The 27,644-nt window shown below is 42.6% G+C and overlaps 1 protein-coding gene across 2 annotated transcripts in view; it reads left to right on the top strand.

Annotated features, from left to right (window-relative positions):
* Window positions 1-27,644, top strand: part of PLXNA1 (plexin A1) — a 297,154-nt gene that overhangs the window by 174,855 nt on the left and 94,655 nt on the right. For both annotated transcript variants that reach the window (XM_074198439.1, XM_074198440.1), the window contains exons 9-10: window positions 9,666-9,780; window positions 20,157-20,357. In XM_074198439.1, coding sequence (XP_074054540.1) covers window positions 9,666-9,780; window positions 20,157-20,357 — 316 coding nt within the window. The remainder of the gene's footprint in view (window positions 1-9,665; window positions 9,781-20,156; window positions 20,358-27,644) is intronic.

The following is a 27,644-nucleotide window of genomic DNA, read 5'->3' as shown; positions in this document are numbered from 1 at the left end:
TAGAGTTGGAAAGTTGGATGGATAAATGGAGAGCTAGAACTTCGACCTTATAATAGCCCAGGGTTATTGTGAAAATAAAATAAGAATATTTGTAAAGTGCTTTGCAAACATTTAAAGGCTATACAAGCTATTATAGAGCACTTATTAAATGCATACTACTACGTACCAGGCTCTTGCCCTGAGGGAGCTTACATTCAGATGGGAGGAGACAAGACATAGGAGCAGCATAGTCTGATGATGGCCTATTCACCACCCAGGTTTCCCCAGGCAGAAACTGAGGATGATGGCATTCATGGCTAGCATCATGTGGGTGGAGGTGGAAAGCCTTCTCCTCATTCTACTTTTTTCACTGTATCTTCCCAGCTTCTCTAAACTAGTTGTTAGTCCTCCTTTCTTCCTTTGCCCTAATGCTTGGGTCTCTTCATCATCATAAGGATGTGATTCCCATAGACTGATCCCAGCCAGACTGAGGCAAAGATTTGTTTTGGAGAAGTTCCTAACAAGGTGGGGAGATACCTGTCCTTCCACTGGATTCCTAGGACCTTAATTAAGGAGTTCTGCATGTTTGTGTTTACTTTTTCTAATTTTAAGCTTACTCGTTTTAAAAATTGTTTAACCTAAGGCTTACACCTAAAAAAAATCATTTACAGAGCAGCAACACCCTGACATTGGTGAAATCCATTCTTTAAGTACATTTACAAGATGTAAATTGAATTTAAATGATTGCATTTCACAGGACCAAAAGCTTCCCCCTTAAGTGCTTCATTTAGGCAGGTGGTGTGTCTTGATTCGGGGTAGTTTTGTAACCTGTTGTTATTAGATCTCGAGCCTGCCAGGCTGAAGGAGAGAGATGGTCTTGAAGGACCCTAGATCTAGAGGAGAGGAGGACATTAAAGATCAAATCTTCCTCACCCTTCTCATTTAGCAAATGAGGAAACTGAGGCTCACAGAGGTTCAGGGTTTTGCTCATGTTCATACAGGTAGTGAGTGACTGAATCTGCATGTAAACTTAGCTCCTGTGACACTTCAGTTCATTGATGATGATGATGATGATGATGATGATGATGCATTCTTGTGCTCTGCTTCTCTCACCTTCACCTTCCCCCAGTTCCAGAATCTTTTAAGGATCAAGTTCATTCATTCTCAGGTGTGGCATCAGTAGCCTCTCTGATCTGGTGATTGGCTTAGGAGTTTGGCTGATGGAGTTCAAAGACAAGGTGGCACAGGCAGTGTGACCTTGGTCAAATCAATTAACCTCTCTGAGCTGCTCATCTGCAGGTTGGGTAGGCTTAACCCGCCTGGGCAACCTCAGCCAATTCTGTACCACAAAGATAGTTCTAATATAATTCCCAGCCTGCAGTGGGCAGTTAAATAATTCTCATTGACACATATTTCCAGGGGTTTCAGCGTTTACAAAGGGGCAACTGGGTGGTTCAGTGGATACAGCCCCAGACCTGGAGTCAGAAAGACCTGAGTTCAAATCCAGCCTCAGGCTACTACTAGCTTTTTGACCCTGGGCAAATCATTTAACCTTTGTTTTCCTCAGTTTCCTCATCTGTAAAATGGGAATGTAATAGTACCCACGTTCTAGTGTTGTTTTGAAGATCCAATAAGATATTATAAAATGTTTTTGCACAGTCTGGGTCAGAGAAAGCATGTTATAAATGCTAGTTTTTAATAGTAATTAATAATTTGCAGCAACCCTGTGAAATGGATAGTGAATGTGTTGTTCTCTTCATTTTACAGATGACAGGAAGGGGAGGGTTTTGTGACTAGTGTTAAATATAGCCTTGATGAATCCAGTTGAATTAAATTGACTTCAGAGACCCTTCAATTTTACAGGGGAGGAAACTGAGGCTTAACCTAAGAACTAGTAAGTGGTCTGAGTCCCTCTTTGAAAGCTGAGCTCCCAACTCCAAATCTCCAGGAGGAAAAAAAAAAGACAGGAAAACAAAGTGCTTTGTGTGGAGAATGTGGATGGACTTGGGTGATCAGCAGGGGGGTAAACAGTGCTGCCTTGTCCAGGAACGTTCCCTGGGATGTGACTGGCAGAAAAAGCATTGGAAGCCTTGGTCTGGGCTATCCACAGGGAACAGAAGAGGCTTCCCAGCTCCTGCACTGCAAGCATGGAAAGGATGGAATTAGCTCAGACTAGCCTTCAAGATCTTGGGAGGGGCCTCTTTTCCCTCCCACTGGAGTTCATGCTTCGGGTGACCAATCTGATGTTGAATTAAGGGAATGAAAGAACATCCCCCTGGTCCTCCCTAGATTGTAAGAATATTGAGGGCTGGAAAGGAAGGGGAGACCTAGAGGGTCCTCTTAAGTTCTACCTTAACACAGTCACTCAATCTTTTCATTTCTTCAGGAGGGAGAGGAGGAAGGTTGGATAAGATGTGTTTTAGCTCAGTGACCTGTGATCCTCCTTCATGATATCTTCCCTGGCCATCCCCTCTGCTCTCCAGTAACCTCACCTCTCCTTTAGGCTCCTAAAGCACTGGGACAGGTATAGTCTTTATATATAGAATCCAAACTTCTCCTCTCTTCCCTTCTTGACAACCTCTTGGGATATAAATATCAATATCATTATCTACATTTAACTGATGAAAAAAGCAGAGGGTCATATTTCACACAGCTTGTAAATGTTGTATGGCATAGCTAGGATTTGACTGAGGTTGGCCAGGCTGTTTAGTTCTCCACATACTCCATCATATTCCCTCTTAATGCCTTCTCCCTTTTTGGTGATCACTTTGGAATACAGATCGAGTTATGATATTGCTGGATCAAACAGTATTTCCTTTTGAATAGCATTTTTCTTTTTTCTAATTTCTTGTAAAGATTATTTTTAACATTCTATTTTAAAATAAAATTTTGAATTCCAAATCTTATCCCTTCCTACCATCCTCCCTTCCTAAGATGGTAAGTAGTCTGATATAGATCATATATGTGTAGTCATGTAAAACATATTTCCATATCAGTCATACTGTATAAGAAGAAAGAACAAAAGAAAAACTACAAAAAAATAAAGTGAAAATAGTGTGCTTTGATATTCATTCAGACTCCATCCATTCTTTGAATGTGAATAACTATGTTCCTCAAGAGACTTTTGGATTTTTCTTGGATCATGGTATTGTTGAGAATAGTTAAGTCTTTCAGAGTTGACCATGTATTAATGTTGCTGTTATTGTATATAATATTCTCCTGGTTCTGTTCCTTTCACTATATGTCAGTTCATATAAATCTTTTCAGGTTTTTCAGAAATCTGATGGCAAATATCCTATCATATTCATATATCACAACTTTTTCAGCCATTCCCCAAATGATGGGCGTCCCCTCAATTTTCAATTCTTTGCCACTACAAAAAGAGCTGCTATAAACATTTCTGTACATGTAGGTTCTTCGCCCTTTTTTATGATCTCTGAGAGATACAGACTTAGTAGTGGCATTGCTGAATCAAAGGGTATGCACAGTTTTATAACCCTTTGGACATAGTTCCAAATAGATCTCCAGAATGCTTGGATCAATTCTCACAACTCCACCAAATGTTTATTAGTGTCCTGGTTTTACTCTCCAACATTTATTATCTTCCTTTTCTGTCATATTAGTAATCTGACAGGAATAAGGTGGTACCTCAGAGTTGCTTTGATTTGCTTTTCTCTAATCTATAATGATTTAGAACATTTTTAAAATTTGACAATAGTTTTGCTTTCTTCATCTGAAAATTGCCCGTTCATATTCTTTGAGCATATATCATTTGGGGAATTGCTTGTATCTTAGAAATTTGACTATACATTTTATGTAGTCTCTATGTAATATAGTATATAAAATCTCTATTTATTTTAGAAATGAGGCCTTTTATCAGAGACTCTTGCTATAAAAATGGTTTCCCAACTTTTTTTCTTTCTTTCTTTTTTTTTTTTTGCAAGGCAAATGGAGTTAAGTGGCTTTCCCAAGGCCACACAGCTAGGTAATTATTAAGTGTCCGAGACTGGATTTGAACCCAGGTACTCCTGACTCCAAGGCCGGTGCTTTATCCACTACGCCACCTAGCCGCCCCTTGAACACGCAACCTTCTGATCTGGAGTCAGATGTGCTACCATTGCGCCACGAGGTCCCTGTGTTTTCTTTCTAATCTTTATTGCATTGGCTTTTTTGTACAAAACTTTTAAATTTAATATAATCAAACAATCATTTTATATCTTGTAATATTCTCTATCTCTTGTTTGATCATAAAATTTTCCCTTCTCTATATATCTGGCAGGTAAACTATTCCTTTCTATCACTCTTTATGTCTAAATCTCGTACTCATTTTGATTTTATCTTGATTGATTGATTGATGTTTGTCCTTCCTTCTTGAAAAAAATTCAATGACATATAGAAGGTGATATCTGTCATGCATGTGAATTGGATTTAAGGGGGGAGGGGGCAGTGCAAAGTCACAAGCCTCACTTTCTCCTCTAGAGCCATATGAGTATGTAGTGTAAGATGTTGGTCTTTACCTGGTTTCTGCCATATTGTTTTCTAGTTTCTCCAGAAGTTTTGGTCAAATAGTGAAAAATAGGTGGTTTTTTAAATATTTCTTTTTCTAGCTCCTTGTAACAGTAGTTTTCAACAATCATCTTTTTCCTCAAGATTTTGAGTTCTACATTTTTCACCCTCCTTCCCCTGATAGAAAGCGATCTAATATAGGCTCTACATATATATTCATATTAATCATGTTGTGAAAGAAGAGTCAAATCAACATTTGTTTACTTTTGGAAATAAACATTAGAGAGAAAAAATAAAACAACTTTTAAAAATTGCAGAAAGCTTTGGTTTTCATTTAATTCCTTCTTATGGATGATTTTTTTCCATCACAAGTCTTTTAGAATTTTCTTTGATTGTGGAGATGAGCAAGTCCATTGAAGTTGATCATCACCCAATGTTGTTGTTAGTATATACAATTCTTCTGGTTCTGCTTACTTCGTGTAAGTCTTTTCAGGCTATTCTGAAGTCCCATCCCTCATGATTTCTTATATGACTATGACATTCTTATATGACCATCACATTCATATATCATTATTTCTTCAGCCTTTCCTCAATTGATGAGCATCCCCTTATTTTCCAATTCGTTGCCACTATGAAAGAACTGCTATAAATATTTTTATACATGTGGTTTTTTTTTTTTACCCTTTTTTGTGATCTCTTTGGGATACAGACCTAGTAATGGATCAGGGAGCATCCACAATTTTATTGCAGGATCTCTGAAACACAGCAAGACTCAGGACCCTTGCCTGAGAATATAGAATGTATCTATCCTGTTATTTGCCACTTGGAGTTGTTCCTGTGTCATTGTTTATGTTACTGTATTATCATCAAATTATTCAACAGACATTTATTAAATGCTTGCTGTGAACAGACATTGTCAATAAGCAACAAACATTTATTAAGATTTATTAAGTCCTTGCAAGATATAGGATGAAACAATGCAGGATCTGGTATGGCACCCCTAGATCACTTTTTTCTTTTGGTCCTTATGTCCATCCTGTCTTCACATCCTCTCTCTGTGGCTCCCTCTGGATCTGAGGCAGGGATTGCTTCCCCTTCTGCCTCTCTTTTCTTTTCTCTATATCTCTTCCCACTTTGTTTTTCATCTCCCTATTCTAGCCACTGATATTCAGCATATATTCTTCCCCTGTCTTTTGAAGGCTCATAAGGATCTCTAACTATATCTGGTAAAAGTCTGTGAGGAATTATCTTGGGATTACAGGACCATAGATCTGCAAAGACTTCAGATCTAGTCCCATTTCCTTGCTTTACAAGTAAGAAAATTGAGTCACAAGAGAGCCTAAGAGACTAACCCATGATCATGTAGGTATTAAATTGCAGAGGCCTCAGTTCTGGATGGATGACTCAAGGGCCAGCACTCCCATCCCCAGTCCACCCCCTACACCCCCCACCTACATACCTCAGTGTCTCCTACATTGCCAGATGAGTGGTACATTGAAGGAGAAAGAGATAATTAGACTGGACTGGTCAGGGGAGGATTCCGGAAAAGAAGGGATTTGGGTGCCAGTTCCTAATTGGGATCATAAGAATTTAGAGTTCAAAGGGACCTTTTAAAAAAAAAAAGTGTTGAAATCTTTTGTTTTTATATGACCTTCATTTTGAAATATACCCCACCCTCCTCCATCCCTAGAGAGCGATCCCTTGCACCACAGAATTAAAAGGGGAAAAAATAGTTAAGTAAAATTAACCAGCATATTAATGAATTCTGATAATTTGCGCAATCCTGGCTCTCTTTTATTTTTCCACTTTTTATTTTTTAATTTTTTAATATTATATGGAATTATATTCATTCTTTTCCCTTCTGATAACTAATATCCATACCCCCTCCCCCCTATGAAACCTTCAAAATAAATGTACAGAGTCCTATAAACAATAGCTCACATTGGCCATACTGAAAATGCCTATCTTTCTCTTCATTTTAAGTTCATCACCTCTTTGACAGTAGGTGAGTAGTGTGTTTTATCTTCAGTCCTCCAGCCTCATAGGTTATCACTTCATTGATCAGGCCCCTGAAGTCTTTCCAGGTTGTTTTTCTCTATAATGTTGTTGTCATTGTATAAATTGTTCCGCTAGTTCTGCATTAGTCCAAATAGGTCCTTCCAGTTCCTTGTGAAATTGTCCTCTTTGTCATTTCTTATGGCCCAATAATATTCCATTACATTCACATGCCATAATTTGTTTAGCCATTTCTCACTAGAAAGACAGCCTTTTTACTTCCAATTTTTGGCTACTACAAAAAGAACTTCTATAAATATTTTTGTACATATAGGTGCTTTTCCTTTTTCTTTGATCTTTTTGTTGTGATAGGTCTAGGCTGGGTCAAAGGGTGTATACAACCAAACAAGCTGCTGTAAACAGTTCAGCATTCCACCAACGGTGTACTAGTGTACCTAGTTTCCTGTAGCCCTTCCTCCATTTGTCATTTTCCTTTTTTTTAAATCTTGGCCAGTCTTGCCAGCCCCCTTATTTTGTGATGTGCAAACTGAGATCTTGAGCAGTGTGCCACAATTAAAGTTTGTCTCAGTCTTCAACCTAGGTGCTCTACCTCTTTAATAAATAATAATGATAATTGAGCAGATAGGTGGCAAGGTGGATAGAATGCAACATATGGAGTCAGAAAACCTGATTTCAAATCTGGCATCAGATACACCTTACTTCTGTAACTTTGGGCAAATCACCTCACCCTGTTTGCCTCAGTTTTCTCATTTGTAAAATGATCAGGAAATGGAAAACGACTCCAGTATCTTTACCAAGAAAATCCCAAAAATGGGGTCAAAAAGAGTCAGATTCAATTAAAACAACTGAACAACAACAATAAAATAATCTACTAGCAGTTGTATAAAGCTTTAAGGTTTGCAAAGTACCTTATAAATATTATCACATTTTGTTCTCTGAGAGGTAAGTATTATTATTATCATTGTCATCTCTATTTTGCAGATAAGGAAACCGAGGTAGACAGAGTTTAGTGTCTTAACCTATGTTAGGATCATATAGCAAGTAAGTATTTGAGGCTAAATTAGAACTCTAACCTTACTTTTTCACTGTATCACCTACCTGCTTTTTCCTTTGTATTTCTAATATCACCTAGAACAGAAGAAAAGCCTCATAGAAGTTACTTAATAAGCAGATATGTTAATTGACTTGTTCCTCATCACCTCAATGCCTGATTGGGCAGTTCCATAATTCAAGTTACTTCTGCCTTCCCTGAATATTCATCATAACATTGGAAATTACCCAACCCTCCCCCAACTTGGCCCCATTCACCCTGGGTCCCTCAGGGAGCAACTTCATACTGTCCGGTGGGCGGCTGGCCATCTGACTGTGACAGCTAACCTCGCCCCTGATGGGTGGCTGATTGAGAATGGGAGCTGGGATTGGGGAGTAAGGGAGGGTCAGCCTGTGAGGGGGCAGTCTCCACATAAACCATTGTTCAAGAAAGAAAGAAGGCCCAGTCCCTGCTGGTGCCCAGGCTAGGGTCTACTCCTGCTTCCCTTTATGAATCAAACTGGGGTTTCTTTTGGAGGTCTAAACTGTGACCTTGACTCCAACAGGCTCTTGTTTTGACTCACGTTGGCCTGAGTTGTTTTTTTCATTACCACCCCCATCTCTTCTCCACAATAGCATATCAGAGCCCCCCACTCAGCCCACTTTGGGGGGGGGAATCCACCCATCATAATACACATTGACAGTTGTATAGTTCTTATGCTTAGAGCTGCAAAAGTCATATCTGGAAGGGAACTTTAGGTCAGACATTATCAGACTATATAACACAGAATATATCAGAAAAGACCTTTGAGCGTAGAATGTTGGTGTATAGTATGGTTTATTTGGAAAGCACAATAGCATGTTAATTCATTGAAAATGGTAAATTGATATCTTTTGATTTTATAAAACCCTTCATTTCAAATATATCACTCCCCATAGAGCCATCTCTTGTAATAAAGACTAAACAATTATAACAAAGCCTAAAACAGGATGGGAAGAGAGGGAAGTAGCTTATCAATAGCAACCAAGCCACTCATCTCTAAAACAGGGAGAGGGGCGCACTGTCATCTTCTTTCTTTTTGAAAGACAAGCTTCATCATCATAATACATAGCATTCACTTATTGTTGTTATTCTTTTTGGTTACCTTGTTGTAGCTGTTGTATAGATATCATTTTCCAGGTTTTCCTTTCCTTGTATCAGTTCATATAAGTCTTCCTATGTTTCTCTGTAAAATAAGTTAAATCTAACATGACTTCTAGCATAGAACATTGGGTTTGGAGTTTCAGAATCATCCTTTTAATTTTATAATTTTTACACATATTTTACTAAAATTACTATGTATACTAAATAGTTTTACAAATATTTTACCACATTTAGAAATAATTTACAAATATTTCACTAGTATCATGATACAGTAGCTCTGAGGCTCAGAAGCTTTGATTCATATATCACTTCTGAGATTACCTGTTTCTCCTTAGACAAGTCACCCCTTTCTAGGACTCATTTGCTTCCTTTGTAGATTAAAGAGTTGGACAAAGTGACCCCTGAGGTCTCTTCCAAATCTACATCTATGATTCTTTAATCTAATAATTGATTAGTTAATGGTACAGCCAAAGATTAGAACCTACATCAACTGATTTTCAGTTTTGCCTCCTCCCCAAGGGATTAGAAAAGGGAAAAGGTTCAGGTTTGAGTACCTTGGCTAAGTTGGAACTCTAGGTAAAATGTGAATTTAGCCACATGTTGGCTACATTCACCCTCTCTGACCATCCCAAACCCTGCCCTGCACCTCTCTGATCCTGGTAATCCTAGAGTAAGACCATAGAATTTTGAACGTTAGACATCTTTAATATCTTCTTTCTCAGACCTCTCATTTTATAGAATAGGAAGGTGAGGCCCAGAGAGGTTGAATGTTTGCCCAGAGTCCTACATTCAGGTTTGTTCTTTGCTAGAATTTAGTATGAAATAAAGTTGAGGCAAAATGAGTATGAAGATTGAGAGATGGTGGGGCCCGGATCGAAGGGAGGTTGGAGGTCCCAGAGAGCAGGCAGGCCTGAAGGGTCAAGGGATGGTCCAGAGACTAGGGCTATCTGAGCAGTACTCACCCTAACTGACCTTCTCCTCTTCTCTCCAGCTGCCTGTCCTGTGTGAATGGATCCTTCCCTTGTCATTGGTGCAAATATCGACACATCTGCACTCACAATGCTGCTGACTGCTCCTTCCAAGAAGGCCGGGTCAACGTGTCTGAGGTAAGGGCTGACCAGGGAAGCTGCTCCTCCCCTCCCTGCCCTCTCCTCCCCCCTCATCAGTCTGTAAAGGGATCATAGATTGAGAGCTGGGATGGACAGTAAAGATCCATCTCCATTTAATAGAGGGGGAAACTCAGGAGAAGGGGAAGTGACTTGCCCAAGGTCATACATAAAGTTCTTGAGCTGTGATTTGAATTTAGATCTCTTTTCTAGGGCTTCTCTGTGAGCTACAGTGGGAGAAGGCATGTCCTGGCCCATAAGGAATGTTTATCTATGGCAGTCAAAGCTTCGCAGAATATGATAAAATATCAGCTATAGAAATTCAGAGGAGGGGGATGCCAGTGGGCAGGAGAGATGGGATGACTTCTTGGAGGAGGTGGAATTCTGGTTGATGCTTGGAGAATCAGTAGGATTTGGGCAGGGCAAATCTTAGGACTGACTTTGCAGAGGCACTTTGTCTGATGGTGGTGGGGGTCAGCAACGGGAAGAGCTTATTCCTGGGACTATGAGAATAGAAAATGCCTACTTGAGTGGAGTGAGAAATATTGTTGGGGGGGGGTGAGTCCTAAAGACACTTTTACAGTCCTTGTGGAAGAATTTTGGATCTTCCCAGGTTCTCCAGCCTTCCCCCTCCCTTTTATCTGCACTGTCCTCACTCATTCATTTACTCATTTTATTTACTTATCATTTGGGAGTGGAAAAGTTATTTTTAAAAATCAATTTTGTTTTCATTTCTGAATTCTCATTTATTTTATTAAGCACTTACTTTATATCCAGACTTGTGCTCATTTCTATAAAGAGAAAGATTACATGTTACTTGCCCTTAGGTAACTCACAGTCCATTTCCGATTGACTGTGTTTACTTCTGTTACCAGAGCCCTTTCTGACCTCATTTTCCTCACTTGACCATTGAGGGGTTGGAAGCCCTAGCTCTGATGTTTTCTCAGAACTCCTGCTCAACTCTGGCATTCTGTGCTGGAGGTTCTAGGACTCTGCTCTGATCTCTTTCAGGTCTAACATTCTGTGTTTTAACTGGGTATGGTCTAAGATTTTTTTCCCTGCACATACATTCTATGGACCTTTAGAGAACAATAGACCTTCATTGTCTCCTGCCTTCCCCCTTCCCAACTCCCTGCTGGCCAAGGCTCCTGGTTTCCCTCCCACGTGATTCAACATCATTGGCCCTCATCCTTCCCCCAACTGCATCTGAAACTCTGACCAGGAGATTCCTATCCTTTCTCCCTCATCTCTTCCTCTCCCTTCCCCCTACATCTCTGTCTCTTTTCCCCTTCTCTCAGTCTCTCTCTCCCTGCTTTACCCTCCCCAATTTCTCTGTGTCTCTCTCATCAAGTCTCTGTTTGAAAGTGTCTCAGGAGGGAGCATGGATTCTAGTCTTGAGCAGCCCCTACCCTAATCCCCCACCCCCACCCCCTCCAACTGGCTTTCATTGTTAGGAGGATTTTCCTTTCATTTCCCTCTGCTGCTCCTAACTTTGTCTAGTTCTGGGAACAATTCTCCATTTTTCCTCCATTGTTCTAAGTTCTTTCCTCCGGGCCAAATCCTACTTCCCTCAGACTCTTGATGTCCACCCTTGAATCCTTCTGGAATCTTCTTTTCTCTAGGTTAAACACCACTAGTTCCTTCAGCTGGTCCTCAGACAGAGTGGTTGGGTATAGGAGCCATACTGCAAATTCCACATCTCCTCACTAGCTTTCTATTGGAGTAGGTGCTGACTAGGCTGCTCCAATACTTTCTAAATTTACCTCCTGAGAGGTCTAGAATTGATACTGGAACTCTGTATGATCCCAGGGATATGGAATTCAACACTGACCACATTGTCCCACAATGGCCTTGAGGGCCTTAGGGAGACATTGATTAGAATTCCCTTGGCAAGTTCATGATCAATAACCAAGAACCACAAGGGGATCATCCCTTTGTAGGGAAGACATTAGAACTCCCTGTCTTTATTTGGTTTGGCATCACAATGGGCCCAGGGTTTGATCCTGCCCATCTGCTTTGGTAAATCAGCCTCAAATCCTTAGTTCTAGGGACTGGTGGAAAGAATCTTCCTGCTAAGTCTTCCACACTTTGAGGGGTGTCTTACTTCTTAAAGACAGACTTCTCAGTTAATAGGCTTTCCATTTTAGATTTGGTATAGACCTAAGCAATCAGATAGCCCTTCACCATCATTTTATAGAGGAAGAGGCTGAGGTCTGGAGAAGATGTGTGACTTGGCCAAGGCCACACAGTGAACAAGGGCCAGGACCCAACTTTCTTGCATTGCAGTGTACTACTGGGCGGTTGCCAGTGAATGAATGTCGGATCCCTCCCAACAGTAACTGGACTTAGGGAAAAGGCCAAGGAGAGTGAGTGCTTCCTGCTTGGGCCGGTCACTCAATTCTTACCCAGCCGCCAATGGGGGCACGGACAGTGGGAGTGAAGCTCGTTTCCATGGCTTCCTATGGGGCAAGGAAAACTCAGTTTGATTAACTGGCAAAGCAGCTTGTCTGTTCTTCAAGTAATTTGAAGTGCTGCTTTGTAATTGATAGTAATTAGGTAGTAATTATTTTGGTTCCTGGGTAAGGCATCGACTTTATTTATGTCTTGGTGGCTTTTCCTAGAATCATAGAATGTTAAGGCTGGAAGGGACTTTCCCATGCAGAATGTTAGCAGATGGAGACATGGAATGTCAGAGCTGGAAGATCGCCTGGGGGGTCACTTCGTCCAACTGCCTCCTTTTATAGAAGCACAAAGTGAGGACGTCACTTAGCCAAAGTCACACAAACCTTAAAGCATTGTGTAAAGGCTAGTTAGTATGACTTTCAGTACTAACTAGTACTCTTTTTTCTGCTGCTACCACTACCAACATCATCAACACTGCCAACATCACCAACACTACCAATATCACCTTCATTGCCACCCATTACCATCACCACCACCTCTACTACTTGTACCACTATTACTCCTATTATTGCTATTACTACTACTGCTGCTGCTACTGCTTTGCTGCTACTACTACCACCACTTCTTGTGTAGTCCAACCTCCTCAAGTTGCAGATGAAGAAACAGATGATTGGGGGTAAGGGATTCACCCAAAGTCATAGACGGAGTCAGTGGCAAAGCAAAGACCAAACCCAAGGCTCTGGATGCATCTTGACTCCCTCTCTAAATTCCTTTCTAGGAACTGTGACCTCTAGCAATGAATTTGTCCTTATGATCAGAAGGACTGTTTTCAGTCATGTCATCTGTTTTGTTTCATTCATTTATTCATTCACTCATTGAGTGTCTTTTTTCATCCCTACATTTTTCCTCATGCTGTTTTCCATATGGAGAAAGAAAAATTTCAAAGTTGCTTAATAGATCTAAAGCAAGGCTACCAGCCCTTTGGGTAAATCCTCTGTGGCATATTTATGATTGGTCACTAATGGAAAGTAAGACATGGGAAGGTTTGGATCTACATCTTTAGAGAGTGAACTCATTTTTGTGGCATTCCAGATCCTATGCGATGCTATGTTCCTGCCCTCAAAGGGTTTGCAGGCTGTTCAGGGACTCACATCATGCATACATGTTTTTGTATCTCCACCACCTGGCCCATTGCTTGTCCCCATTATTTCCTGATTGATTGATTAGCCAACGTCTCCAATGTGGTTTATTAGAAAGAGCATCTAACTTTTTCTGATGCATCCAGAGCCTTGGGTTTGGTCTTTGCTTTGCCACTGACTCTGTCTGTGACTTTGGGTGAGTCCCTTACTCTTCTTATCATCAGTTTCTTTATCTGCAACTTGGACTACACAAGACTTTATAATCCCATGCAGATTTAATTCTATAGGAAACCATGATTCTTTGTACATTATAATGTTATATGACTTGGTCTTTTAGTTCCAAGGGAGGAATTAAAAAAAAAAGTAAAGCAGAGATCAACCTGAGCTTGGGGTGGGACCTGGGGGAGAGGGGATTAATGATGATGAGTTAGTTGGGGGTGGGGGGAGGGCTCCCTGGAGGGAGAGGCTGGGATTTGATATTGGAGAGAAAGAAGGAATGGAAAAGACTGTTCCAAATTGGGACTTGGGAGAAGGGAATTATATTCCCGGAGTTGGCTTGATTCTAACTTGAGTCCTTTGAGTAGCTAACAACTGGAATCCTAGCAGTTCATATGCTGACTCATAAGCCTCAAACTGATTGTTATTAATAATTAATAATAATAAATAATAGACATTGCTAAAGCACTCTGAGCTTTGCAAAAACACTTTACAAATATCATCTCATTTTATCCTCAGAACAAATCTGGGAGGCAAGTATTCTTATTATCCCCCTTTCTTAAATGAAGCAACTAAGGTAGACAAAGATTTAGTGACTTTCCCCATCTCATAGAGCTAGTGTCTGAGGCGGAATTTGAACTCAGTCTTCCTGCCTCAGGTCCAGCAGAGTTTTGGAAACAATATTGGAAACAGCCCAGAATATTACCATTGGAAGGTATCCAAGAGATTCTCTAGTTCAACATACCTCTCCCCCCCCCCCCTGCCTGCCCCTTTTCTAAAAGTAGATGAGGAAGCTAAGCTAGACCACACATCTCTTTAATAATAGAATTGTAGAATTACTGGGAGGGGCCTTTGAGGCTGTCAGGACCATTGAGCTAGGATTCTGTGACCCCCCCCCCCCCCCAGATGAAGTCAGTGCATCCCTCCTAGGCTATGTGACTTCCTTCACAAGGTCGGTGGAGGAGTTGGAAGCTGAGCTCTGGTATTGACTTTCTAGACAATGCTAGGCCAACCCCTTTTCCAGAAGTGTTCATGCACATGGAGCTTCAAGGTGAAGCTGAGAGGCCTCCCTTGGTCATACCAGATGCTCAGAGTTCTGAGTTCTATCCCCTCTCTCCCCATTCCTTTCTCACTTAATGATTGTATTACTTGGGCCGGTCATATAACATCTCTAGGGATCAGAGGTTGCTTTTGCCAAAAAGCAGACAGTTAAATTATTTTTTGCAAGGCAGTGGAGTTAAGTGACTTGCCCAAGGTCACACAGCTAGGTAATTATTAAATGTCTGAGGCTGGATTTGAACTCAGGTCCTCTTGACTCCAGGGCCAATGCTCTATCCACAGTGCCACCCAACCGTCCTGATAGTTAATACTTTTAAACTTTTCTGGGGTAGTGGGAGTTGAACCAAATGATCACATGAGGACCATTCTCACTTTCAGATCTATGATTTTATATGGACACCTGTTTACATTCCTGTTGGTAAAGAGTTAATGGGAATCAGCTTGGGCAGCCCAGGGCTGGAGGAATTTTGCTGGCCATAGGAGCTTTGCCAGACCAGGGATGGAAGGTTCCAGTGGAGATAAGGGTTGGGAGCCCTTTCTCTTGGGGGGGGTTGCCTTTCCGGGGCGGTTGGAGGGATGCCCAGGCTAGCTTGTTGGGGCAGGACGACTCAGTGGCCGGTGCTCTCTGGCCACCTTGCCAGCGCCAGGTGCTTCCTGTTTTGAAGTGGGGGTGTGAGGCAGATTGGGGATCCAGGGCCAAGAGGGATGTATGTGGAATGCAGGCTGGAGGAAACTGAGGTCCCTGGGGACCTGAGGCCGGAGAAAGGAGCTGGAGATTGGGGAGTCTGGGAGGTGAGATTGAAACTGTGTGGGTGTGTGCCTGGGCGGGTGTACAATGGCCATCTATTCTCCGTCCCATTCCCTGACGGTGCAGACAGCACAGGAGACAAGACCTGCTGGGAGCAAGGGGACCTGTTGCTGTTGCTTTGTTGCCCCAGTGGAGGGAGAAGGGAGGAGTCCAGGTCAAGGCAGCTTCTTTGCCAAGTTCCACTTGGATACCCAGCCTTGTGGCAATTTAGAACTGGACCTTAGTCCCACATTCTTTCTTTTCCTCTAGTCCCTTCCCCATTCATTGGGAAGGCAAACAATGGGAGATTGTGAGTCTTGAGGGGAGGGTAGAAAGGAAGTCTGAGAGGGCAACCTCCTACAGCAGTAAAGAACAGAGAATTGGAGATTCAGATCCTTACTGTGTGGTCCTGGATAAGTCATTTTACCTCTGGGGAGACTTGATTCCTCATCTATAAAATGGGAATAATTCACTTAGCTCAAAATAGCCTGTTAGAAGCATTTATTATGTACAGACATATGGATTAGCACTAGAGGTACAAAGACAGAAGAGAATCACACCATATGTACTCCTTATGGGTAAAGAACTTGGCCAACTTTAAAGCTCACTTGAAATAAGACCCTACCCCTCATTCCCAGGGAATACTGGAGGTGGGAATGGACAAGACCTGTCTAGTGCTTTCCTGTGGCATATGGGATGAAGGACAGGGATGAGATAGTGATGACGTTTTGCATTCAGCCTGGCCCAGGGGTCACTTTGGACTTGAGAAACAACATCTGCAGCTCCCCTTTACCATTCTTTGCTCATTATGGAGGCACCTGAGGGCCATCCTGTTGTTAGGGAACAAGCTTTTGTGGAGTGCCTACTGCTGGTTTTCCTTATGCCACAGTTCTCTTCTTTGGAAAATCAGAATGGAAGAGGAAGGACTCCTCAACTCTTTGAAAGAATTTCTGGGTTCCCCTTCTTGTCTTAGGGCAAGGGAAAGAACATCTAGAGAGTACACCCTGGAGACCCTCCTTTTCTTGCCTTTAACTCCCATCTCCATCTCCAATGGGCAGTGGAATAAAGATAGATTCTTTCCCTTGTAGCAATGTCAGCACAAACATTGAAACTAAGCAACAGCTGGAGGCACATCTGGAACACCCCCAGAAATATAACACCTCTGCCCAGAGCAGGTTTTCTATAACTATTCATTGAATCAATGAACAAATCAATCATTCATTCAGCCCCTCCTGTTAAACAAATCTTCCCTGATCATTTACTTTGTATTTTGCTGTTGGGAAGTAATGGGGAAATAGTGGACCTGGAGGGTCTCTAATCTCAGGGAGACTGTACTTCCTATGGAGGGGGGAGGCAAAAGACTCAAAAAGAAATACTGATAATAATGAGGCCTTCAGTTAGAAGAGTAGAGGAGGTATTACAGAGAATCCATCAGCCCTCCGTATGTGGCTGCCATGATTCTTCTTGCCTTTACTCTCCAGCCTTGGTCAATGGTTCTGAGACCAGTGAGGGCCCAGGGACTAGTGGCTGATATAGAGAAACTCAGTCACCAGTTTTAGCAAGATAATAATAACAACAAAAGGCTAAAAATGATAACAGTGGTGCTTATGTATTTCTTTACAAATATTATTTCATTTGACCCTCACATCATCTCTGAGAGGTAAGGGCTCTATTATTCTCATCTTTTAGGTGAAGGAATTGAGACTGAGTGAAGAATTAAGTGACTTGCTCTGGTTCATATAACTTGTAAATGTCTGAAATAGGATTTGAATTCAAGTCCTCTTGACTCCATCAACTTTCTTCAGATTTCAGAAATTGCAGAGTGTTCGAGAAACTCTTCTCAACTTGTGGCAAAGGGTTTAAGACTGAATTTTTAGTTCTAAATTGGAGCCTAATGTCTAAGGCAGACCCTCCTAATGTAAGATACTACCCCGAGGCCCTCTGTGAGACCAGATATTGGGGAGAACATGAGATACATCTTGACCATAAAGGAATGACATAGAATGGGGTTGGAAGGGGTCTGACAGCCATCTCTACTTCTTGGCAGGCGAGGACAAGGAGACAATGGCCATTGTCTGACCAATCTGGGATAACTTCCTAGTGGAAACAAGCATACGGGAGTATCCAGGAAGAGCCGACAATGGAAGAGGGATGTCTTGTTCCATTCTATGATAGGAAAATGAATGCTGTTGAGACAGGCGGCTCTGCCTTGGAGGCCAGTGGCAAGAGGATGGGGACCAGATGAAAGAGTGTTGAGCAGATGTCCTCTAGGAAATAGGGTGATGGAGGCATCAGAGAAACCGTTTATCAGAAAAAACCTGGTCCCTGGGATGAGGGGAAGCCAGGAGAGTGCCTTGAGAACTGGCAAGGCATCCTCCCCACTGGTGAATTGCCAAGGCACCAGTGAGAGATGATGGGCAGCTCTGGGGTAAGAAATCCTGTAAGGAGTCATTCATCATCAGAGACCCTTATGAGCTGTAGAAGATTGGAATTGGATTGCCTGGTAGAGCGGGGAGAGGCCCGAGCCTAGAGAAGGTCAGACCTAGAAAGAGCAGATCTTGCACCAACCTGCCTCAGTGCTTCTTGCCTTGGTGACACTTCCCAGAATTAGCTTTTCCATTGTGGGCAGGAAAAGTAAACTTGTCTCAAGTCTCTCCATGCAGTCAGGAGACCCCATGGGATCTGGGTCTGAGACACCTTCCCTAGGGAGCCCAAGGATTGGGGTTCCTGGATTGCCTACTTTCAAAACAGGTTATTAATTCTCTCTATTTTAAGTGAGTAGCTCTTGGGGACCCCAGCTCCCGTGGCCTGGTATTCCCTTGCCACCTTGGGCACTGCAAGCAGGCAGAGGGGATTGCATCAGGTTCTTGTTGCCGAAGGGGCTGACCCCAGAGACCCAGAGCTGTTTTTCTGCCTGACTCTAGGCTATTTCTGTACTCTCTCCCTTCTCTAGCCTTATCTTTGGAGCAGTTTCCCCTTCCCCCTTCTCACTCCCAAAGCCTGGGGCCACACTATCCAGTTCAAAATGGTGTCTCATTTCCCTCTCACCCCCAAACCTCAACTGGTCTTCCCCTTTATCACTCCCAGGGATTCCCAAAGCTTGGGGCCACATCATCCCAGTCCAAACTGACTCCCAATTTCCCTCCCACCTGAAACCTAAGCTAGTACACTCTCAAATCCCTGCAACAATGCCCTAAATTGACTCTCCTTGTAATTGGCCAGTTGTGCCCATCAGGGTAGTAGTGGCTACCATGTGATCAGACCCCTGGATGCTCATCCTGCTAGAACAAGAAGGTGCTAGTAGTCATTAAGGGGGTCCAAGAGGTCTCTGAGGCCACAAGACATCTTAGAAACACTGCCAGATTTGGAGGAAGACGACCCAGATTCTAATCCCAGCTCTTATTCTCTCTGTGAACTTGGGCAAGCTCATTTATCCTTGTGGACCTCACGTTTTCTCACATGTAAAATGAGGAGCTTAGATTAAATTATCCCTAAGACCCTCTCCATTCCTATATCTTTGATCTGGTTCAATCCTCTTTTTTACAAATGAGGAAACTGAAGCCTACTTAGGTGAGTTAACCAATCCAACATGGCCTGGTAGCACATAGAATCCAGGTCTCTTGCCATCCATTGTGCCACCTGAGAACTTGACCTTTCCAGATTAATGAATATTCATCTGTAAAATGATCAACTGGTACATTTTATTTTTAATTATTTTTATGTCTTAGTGAGGTTTGAGTTAGATAATGGATAAGAAGGTGCTCCAGGAGATCTCGGGACAAGTTATTATTATTTCTTAATGTGGGCTCGAGGCCCTGGAGGTGTGGTGGTGGGGATTGGGGTGCTTGAATCTCCTAGGTTTGCTGCGGTCAGAGCCTGAAATCTGGTGCGGCAAGTCTGTGAGTTAGTATTTGGGAGGATGCAGGGCTCTGTTTATCATCTTTAAAATGGCAGGAGGCTTTTCTAGGTGATCTCTGAGGTCCGTTCTAGTTATGAATCTATCTGTCTTGCTGTCAACCCCAACCACGGGTACTTGTTCTCACTTGTGGGACCAGCAGAAAAATACGACGTCATTTTGTGGAAAGAGCTTTGGATGTGGGGTCAGAAAGCCTGGATTCAGGCCCCACTTCTTTGGTGACCCTGGGCTTGTCATTTATTCTCTGTAATAGGGGGAAGGCAGAGGAGAAGGCCTCTGATCTCCTCTGTCTCATCATCAGAGAGATGGTGGAAAATCAGGCTGTGGCAGTGCTGTCCTGAATGGGTAGAAAACATTATTCTGTGTCCTCTAAGCTGATGAACTGTCCTCCCAAGGCAGGACTGCAATGCAGCACATTGTGTGCTGAATCAGAGTCCAGAGACCCGCTTTCAGATCCCAGCTTGGCTCTGAATTACTTCTATGGCTTGGGGGGGTCACCCCACTCTTCTAAGCCTCAGTTTCCTCATCTGTAAAATCAGGGGGTAGGACTATATGATGCTTGAAGTCTATTCTAATGTTCTGTAGCTTGAATTCCTTGACTTTGGCTATGTGACCCTGGGCAATCCAACTGTAAAATGAGATAGGATCCAGTGACCTCTTACATTCCTTCTTGCTCTACCCCATAATTCCTTATGTAACCTTAGGCTAGTCAATTTAACCCTTCCACACCTCAGTTTCCTCAAATATAAAATGGAGAGGTTGTTTCCAGTAACCTTTCTGTCCCTCCCAGGTCTTCATCAGTGATGCTCTTACTCTGGGTGCTGCTTTCTAAACCCCTTTCTCTTTGCTCCTCCAGGACTGCCCTCAGATCCTGCCATCTACACAGATCTATGTCCCTGTGGGAGTGGTGAAGCCCATCACGCTAACAGCCAAGAACCTGCCCCAGCCTCAGTCTGGTCAGCGCAATTACGAGTGTATCTTCCACATCCCCGGCAACCCGGCCCGTGTCACTGCTCTGCGCTTCAACAGTACCAGCATCCAGTGTCAGAACACCTCGGTGAGTGTGCCCCCATCTCTGCCCAGCTGGAAAAAGCTGGGCCGGGGACCAAGGGGTGGGGGGGGTGCAAGGAGAGCCTGGGACCGAGAGTCTAGAGACTCGAGTTCTAATCCTGATCACGTTCCTAACTAGTTGAGCATCCTTGGGACTGTTCTTAGCCTCTGAGGGCCGGGACTTCAGGGGGCACCACCAGCTGAACCACCCTGGCTTGGAGAGTGCAGTGTCAAGACAGCTGGGCTGCAGAGTCTACCAGATCAGCTGCATTTCTATCAGATTTGAAGGTCTAGAAAGGACTTTACATTCTGGCTGATCTTCACCACAGATCTGGCACTCTTATTATACCTGGTTTTTCAGATGAGGAACTTGAGCCTGAGAAAGATTAAATGACTCGCCCAGCTGGTCAGTGTCTGAAACTAGATTTGAATTCGGGTCTTTCTAACTCCTTGGTCCAAGGGGTCTCTCCTGCATATCTCCCTGTCTTATCCCACTCTCCTTTTCATTTCTCCCTGATGTCTTGGTCTTCCAGAATGAAGGACAAACATAGGAGGGTCTTTTGTGACTCCCTTGCCTCAGAGAAGCTTTTCTCCCCCATTCCAAGGATGCTCCTTTACCCTGGAGTCACACTGTACAGTAGCAGCTCTCTCACACATGATCCCTTAAAGGTCGGGGCATCCCAGCCACTAAGAGTGACTGGTCCATGGGCAGGCTGTCCTTCCCTCCCACCCCCAGAGGTCATGACTTGGGGTTAGTATGGTGGACAAAGAGTTGCATCCAGTGCCCCCAGGTATAAGTACAATAGGTATGTTCATTGAAATGAGAAAGATCATTTAGGGAACATCCACAGGGAAGGAAAGGATGCCAGAGTTCAGTAAGAAAAAAAAAAACCATTACTTCTGGAGGATGGGGGGCTTTTCTAAAACTTCTTTTTAAAAAATTGTGTTGATATTTGAAGTAACAAGAAGCAGTTTCTCATCTGAAGAATTTCTAGGTTTCCCCATGCCTTTCCATCTCTAATATATCAACATGATCATTTTACCTTTCAACCTAGTTATGAAAAATGTATTTTTAAATTTTCATTAGCCAGGGAGGTGATTCTGAATCTGTAAACACATTAAAAGCATAATAGGCATTTCTATTTCTATCCCGGTAAGGTCCTTTCCTTCCCTCCCTTTATCTCACCAGCCCCCACCCGACGCTAAGACGTCTGGCTCTTTACATCTCTGTGCATTAGTGTGGGTCTCTTTTGTGACCAGCTGTGTGGGTGGTGGGTGCTTTAGTTGCGTTTGTAAAGTGTGCTGTGTTGGAGGTTTATGAATGCCCAGGCCCTCAGCCAAATGACCACGTGCTCCTTTGGTGGCCGGCTGCTTGCCTGTGTGCCAAGCCTTTGGAGACCCTTGCCCAGGTCAGTTCCAGAAGCCCTGGGGTCTCTGCAAGGTTTAGCTCTGACCCACCCCTGGGCTTTGTGTTCTATGTCAGCAATTGGCCTCTGAACCACTTGAGAATGACCAGGGGGATGAGGGGGTTGGGAGTCCCATTCAATCAGTATGCTGACTTAGTGAAGGGTAGACTCAGAGGGAACAATAGAAATGTCTCCAAGCATTTGAAGAGTTGTTATATGGAAGAAGGATTCCCTCTATTCCTGCTTTCCCAAAGAGAGAGAAGTGGGTGCCAGTTGTGAACTCTGGAGCATAGAAATTTGGGCTCAAGTCACAGTCAATGGATTTCTCCTCTGAATTCTTCAAGCAGAGGCTGGTTTCTGTTTGTTAGGAATGCTTTAAAGAAGATTCTGGCTCTGGTGAGGTTTACAGGAACTTGGGAGTTCTTCCCCATTCAGATTCTGTGATTCTGAATCCCGGCAAGTTCCTAATGGGGTCTAATGGAAAGTAACCGTCATCCGGGAGTCAGGAGACCTGAGTTCAAATGTAGACCTGGTTTCTGCAACTTGAAACTTTAGGACCATGGTCAAAATGAGGCCCCCATCAGAGGTCTTCCAGAAGTGTAACTGCAAGCACAAACCAAAGCTCAAGACAAACTTGACTCAGAATTTAGACCAGTGGTCCCAGTCCAAAGACTGCTATCTTCCTTTGGCTATTTGTGTGTCAGGCCTTTGTTTCCCCTTGAGGGCATGGAGAGGCCTGATATATCTTGTACCAGGTCCAGCTCAGTCCCAAGGGCTCTTCCAAGGGAACTGAAAATCAAGGTACCTTTTTGTTTCTTAGGGGTTATTTTGCAAGGCAATGGGGTTAAGTGGCTTGCCCAAGGCCACACAGCTAGGTAATTATTAAGTATCTGAGGTTGGATTTGAACTCAGGTCCTCCTGACTCCAGGACCAGTGCTTTATCCAATGTGCCACCTAGCCACCCCAAGGTACCTTTGAGCTTTCTGTTCATTGTCAGCACCAACTGGAAACTCTGATGCCCCCAAGCCTCAAAGGCAATATTGGATAGGAAGGCTAGACTAGGACTCCCCAGAAATGAAGGAATGGGGAATGAGGGCATATGTGTCAAGCAAGAATGCTGAAGCACAATTACTGATTCTGTCTTAAGGAAAGAAAAGAGAGAACAAGACAAATCTGCACCATCTGTAAATTCTTTATGAGTTAACAATAAGAGTAAGGTGGAGGCAATCTCTCTCTCCTCCCCCTCCCTCCTCCCTCCCTCCCCCTTCTTTCCCTCCTCCCTCCTCCCTCCCTCCCTCCCTCCCTCCCTTCCTTCCTTCCTTCCTTCCCTCCCCCTGCATCTCTCTCTCTCTCTCTCTCTCTCTCTCTCTCTCTCTCTCTCTCTCTCTGCTTTCTTTTCTGTGCTTACATGGATGCTTGCACAGCCAGTCATAAAAATGTATGGGTCTTGGAGCCAAAAGGTACCTTAGAGACCATCAAGTCCACCCCCCTTCATTTTACAAAGGAGAAATGTGGGGCCCAGAGCTCAGAAGATCATAGATTTTGAGTGAGGAGGGACCTCAGAAGCCATCAAGTCTGGCTCCCTTCAATTTTCCAATGAAGAAACTAAGATCCAGAGAGAATAAGTTTCTTTTGCCCACAGTCATGTGGTTAGTAAAGTGGCAGAGATGAGCTTTGACCTGGGATCCTCAGATGTCCCATCCAGGACACTGGATTGGCTTTAATTATCACATAATCATACACCTAATAACCTGCTGTGAATACCAGCAAAGGGAATGGAATCCAGCCATTCTGAGGGGAAAGAACCTGACTCATGAACATAGGAAGTGGCAGCCTGGGCTAATCAATCAGTGTCAGACTTAAATGAGGGCTACGGATCTGTACATAAGATCCCTGCAGGGCCACAGAGTGACTTAGTTTTAAAATGTGAAATTATCTGTTTTATCTCTCAGACATGGAGAGGTCTGACACCTCTTGTACATGTAGAGTTGGCCAAGGAACTAAGGTTGGTTTCCCATTCTACCTTGGACATGTATATTGTCCTTGTGGTGGTGGATAAGTCATAACATCTTAAGGTATTCTAGTGGTAGAGGAGTTTTCTCACTTTTCCCAATGAAATCACTGAACCAATTTGTCTCTATGAACAAGTTTTATGACTGTATCCATGAAAATAATGTAGAGTGAAATATGGCTTAGAAGTGGACACCATAGTGGACTGTATTATGTCTCTTTCTCACTTTAAGAGACTGATTCTTGTGATTTGGAAGACTCCCTCCCCAACGCTCTCCCTCCCCCAAAATAGGTTGATATAGTGAAAAGAGAATAGCCCTGGGAGACTTGGAGATCTTGGTTTTTGTCCTAACTTTAACATTAATTGACTTTAAAACCTCGGAGGAAGTTGTTTGAAGACCCACTTAGGGCCTCAATTTTTTTCTGGTTGCAATGAGAACTGGGGATTAACCCTGCTTGGGTCGATTTTAGAACTCCTGATGATTCAATTCTCTTTCCTAGGACAAGGCAATGAATTCAGGGAAGAGTGAAATACTCATATTTTTGTGATAACCTCTTTTAGTTGGAGGGGGTATGCTTTGAATGGGAAAGCTAGTCCAGCATGAAATATGGATCCACTTTGATTTGCACACTTTTCCTTAGCTGGGAGTATACACACTTAATAAAGCAGGCCAATGAATAGCAAGAAAAAAAAAGTTAGGAACCCCCTGCTGGCTTAGTCAACACTACAGATGCTCTTCTAATGAGATACAAGGTACTTAGTACTTCTTTATGATCAATTATTTAGTCATTTAGGTCAGCAAATGTTTATTGATAGCAGGGTAACACCTTTCCTGTTAGAGTATAAATCAGAGACCTGGATTTTTGAGCTTTGGAAAGAGAAAGGAAAAGAAAAGAAGCCCCAATCTCTTTGGTCCTTCTGGGAAACATCCCCAGCTGAAGGCCAGGGGGCAATACCTTTTCTAGGTTAGCTGCTTAAACATTCCAAAGCCAGAGTCTGGGGAGAATTGTCCCCAAAATGGGGAGTTAAACAGCACCTTGACCTTCAGAGAGGTGTATGTCAGTGGCCTGTTTTGTCTGAGACATGACAGAAATGGGAAGCAGGTTGGTGCTATTATTTTCAGAAGGACTTGGATTCAAATCTTCCCTCTGATGCTTCTCTGATTATTACTGCTGGGTCTCTATGGGCAAAGCATATAGTTTCTGAAACCAAGACAAGTCTCTAAACCTTTATGTTATGGACATGTTGGTGGAGGATGAAATCTTGAGACCTCCTGGTACCAGGAGAGATTGAGATTTGAGCTCTGCTCCTAACTCCTTGTGCTTACTTGAACAGATCTCTTCATGGATCTCCTTTTCTTGTTTCTGAAGTAATGGCTTTAGTCATTGCTCACCTGTATAAGTTCTATGGCTTTTATGTTCAGACATTGAAGGAGTTTGGGTGGGGAAATGGAATTCATACAAGTAGAACACTATTTTTAAGAATAATTATATTGAAACTTAAAAAAATTCTCAGACATTTCCAGATAAAGACCTTTGCCCAAACTCCTTGAATCTACTCTTGTAACAAAGACAAAAAAAGGTTCAGCAAAAACACAGTGTATATCCCATTCCACCCTCACACCACCCACTTCTCTCTATGTTTTATTACCTGGTCTCTTGGACCACAGTTGGTTATTCTTATTACTTAAGAACTTAGATTTTTGTGATCCCTTCATTCACATAATGTAGACATTTTGTTATTCTTATGCCACAGTCATTTGTAGACCCATCCTCCTATCCATGTTCCCCTACCAACCCTTCTTGGAATGAAGAAAAACATTTAACCAAAACCTTTGATAGCAGCCTTGAGCAATGGTAAAAGTTCTGAACTTGGAATTGTTATCACTATTTATAGGGTTCTCTTGCCACTTCACCTTGTCTCAGTTCATGTAAATCTTCCATCTTTCTCTGAAACACTTTCACTATATCATAGTCTGTCCATTCATTCCCCAGCTGGGAGAGAACTCATATCATTTCCATTTTGGGGCTTCCATAAAAGATGTTGTTGAGATTATTTTAGTGCATTTCACCTTTCTTATGACTTCTCTGAGGTGGAAGAGGCTATTTGAAGAGGATGAGAAACTCAAGTTTCCTCCACAAAATGGGTCCAACTATCCCTTTCTTTTTTTTCTTTTCTTTTTTTTTTAGATTTTTCAAGGCAATGGGGTTAAGCCACATGGCTAGGTAATTATTAAGTGTCTGAGGCTGGATTTGAACTCAGGTATAACTATCCCTTTCTTACCCATCTTTTAGGATAATTACAAGAATCCCATTAGGTTACAGATAGGAAGTGCTCCAAGGATTTTTAACTCTCTGTTCAGATAAGAGTGATCATTATCTTTTTATGATTTGGAAAGAGACCTCCAGGGTTGTAGTGTTGGACCAGAGTGGGCCACCTGGATTTGCCATCAACCTTCTCCTAGCAGCTGTTTAATGCTTGGAGCAGATATCTCTAACAAAACACTCTGTTCTCCGGCTGAGTCAAAGAATGCAGTGTTCTGGCTAATCTAAGGTTCTGATTATTAGAAAGGTACCATGCGTGGATTCCCCATTTTTCAAGAATTAGGATATAATAAAACACTCTTAACAGTGAAACTACACGGAGCCTAATTGAATCTTTCTTTGATGATTCAAAAGACACTTCAGCTTCTTGCAGAGCCTCCAGGCCGTCATTGTGAATGTCAGTTATCATTGTACGTAGACATGGAGGAGTGCAGGCTAATGGAAAGGTCTGCCTAGTAGATGCCTATGAAACGGAGATGGGTGGGCTTCCTACTGGAACACTGATCATGGAAAAAGAGAATATGCAGATATTTATTTTGCATTCAATTCTGCAATGGTGTCAGGTAGAACCAAGAATTATAGGAATGAGCGAGGGAGGGAGTGTTTGTACATTCTTGCATATACATGATTTGTGTCCAGGCTACCTGAGTGGCTTTGGAAAGTCAATCATTATAGAACTGTTTTCTTATTTATAAAATGAGAGGATCAGACTAGTTCAGTAGTGACAGATTGTTTATTTGTTTATTTTATTTTATTTTAGGTTTTTGCAAGGCAAATGGGATTAAGTGGCTTGCCCAAGACCACACAGCTAGGTAATTAATTATTAAGTGTCTGAGGTCAAATTTGAATTCAGGTACTCCTGACTCCAGGGCCGGTGCTCTATCTACTATACCACCTAGTTCTAGGGATCCAAAGGTCACTTATTATCTAGAACCATGAGATCAAGACTTAGAACTGGAAGAAACTTTAGAACCTTAAAATGTTGGAGCTTGCAAACATCATAGTGTCAGTACCTGGACAGGGTCTTGGAAGCTTGAGAGATAATCAATCCTTTAGAGATAGAAGGAGCCCCAATTATCACCAAGGATTAGAAGTGGCAAACTTGGATTTCCTTTGACCCCCAAGTCAGGGACTTTTCCCACAAGTGTTAACAGAGAAGGACATTTTTTAAAGAGGAATTTATCAAATCCAACTCATTTTAGAGCTGTGGAAATTGAGAATTTGGGGTGATTGGAGCTGTTGCAGATCAGAGTTAGGAAGTGGAAGAGAATAAGCGACCCTTGGATCCTGGAGGGTGAAAATAGAGCATCGATGTAGAGTCATAAAGGTCCCTAATGTTCCAGTTATTGAGGCCTTCCTCTCAGTGGCCACAGAGGAGGAAGGAACTAGATATTTGTGGATAAGAGAAAGAAGTGACATGGTAGGTGAGATACTGATTTGGAGTCAGGAAGATCTGGGTTCAAATCCTAGCCCAGAGACTACTAACTGTGTGACCCTGGGCAAGACATTTAACATTTAACCTCAGTTTCCTTCTCTGTAAAAATGGGATAATG

The sequence above is a fragment of the Macrotis lagotis genome, chromosome 8, assembly GCF_037893015.1.
Source record: "Macrotis lagotis isolate mMagLag1 chromosome 8, bilby.v1.9.chrom.fasta, whole genome shotgun sequence".
NCBI lineage: Eukaryota > Metazoa > Chordata > Mammalia > Peramelemorphia > Peramelidae > Macrotis > Macrotis lagotis.
Note: the sequence above shows the minus strand (reverse complement) of the source record. Positions and strands in the feature narration are given on the sequence as shown.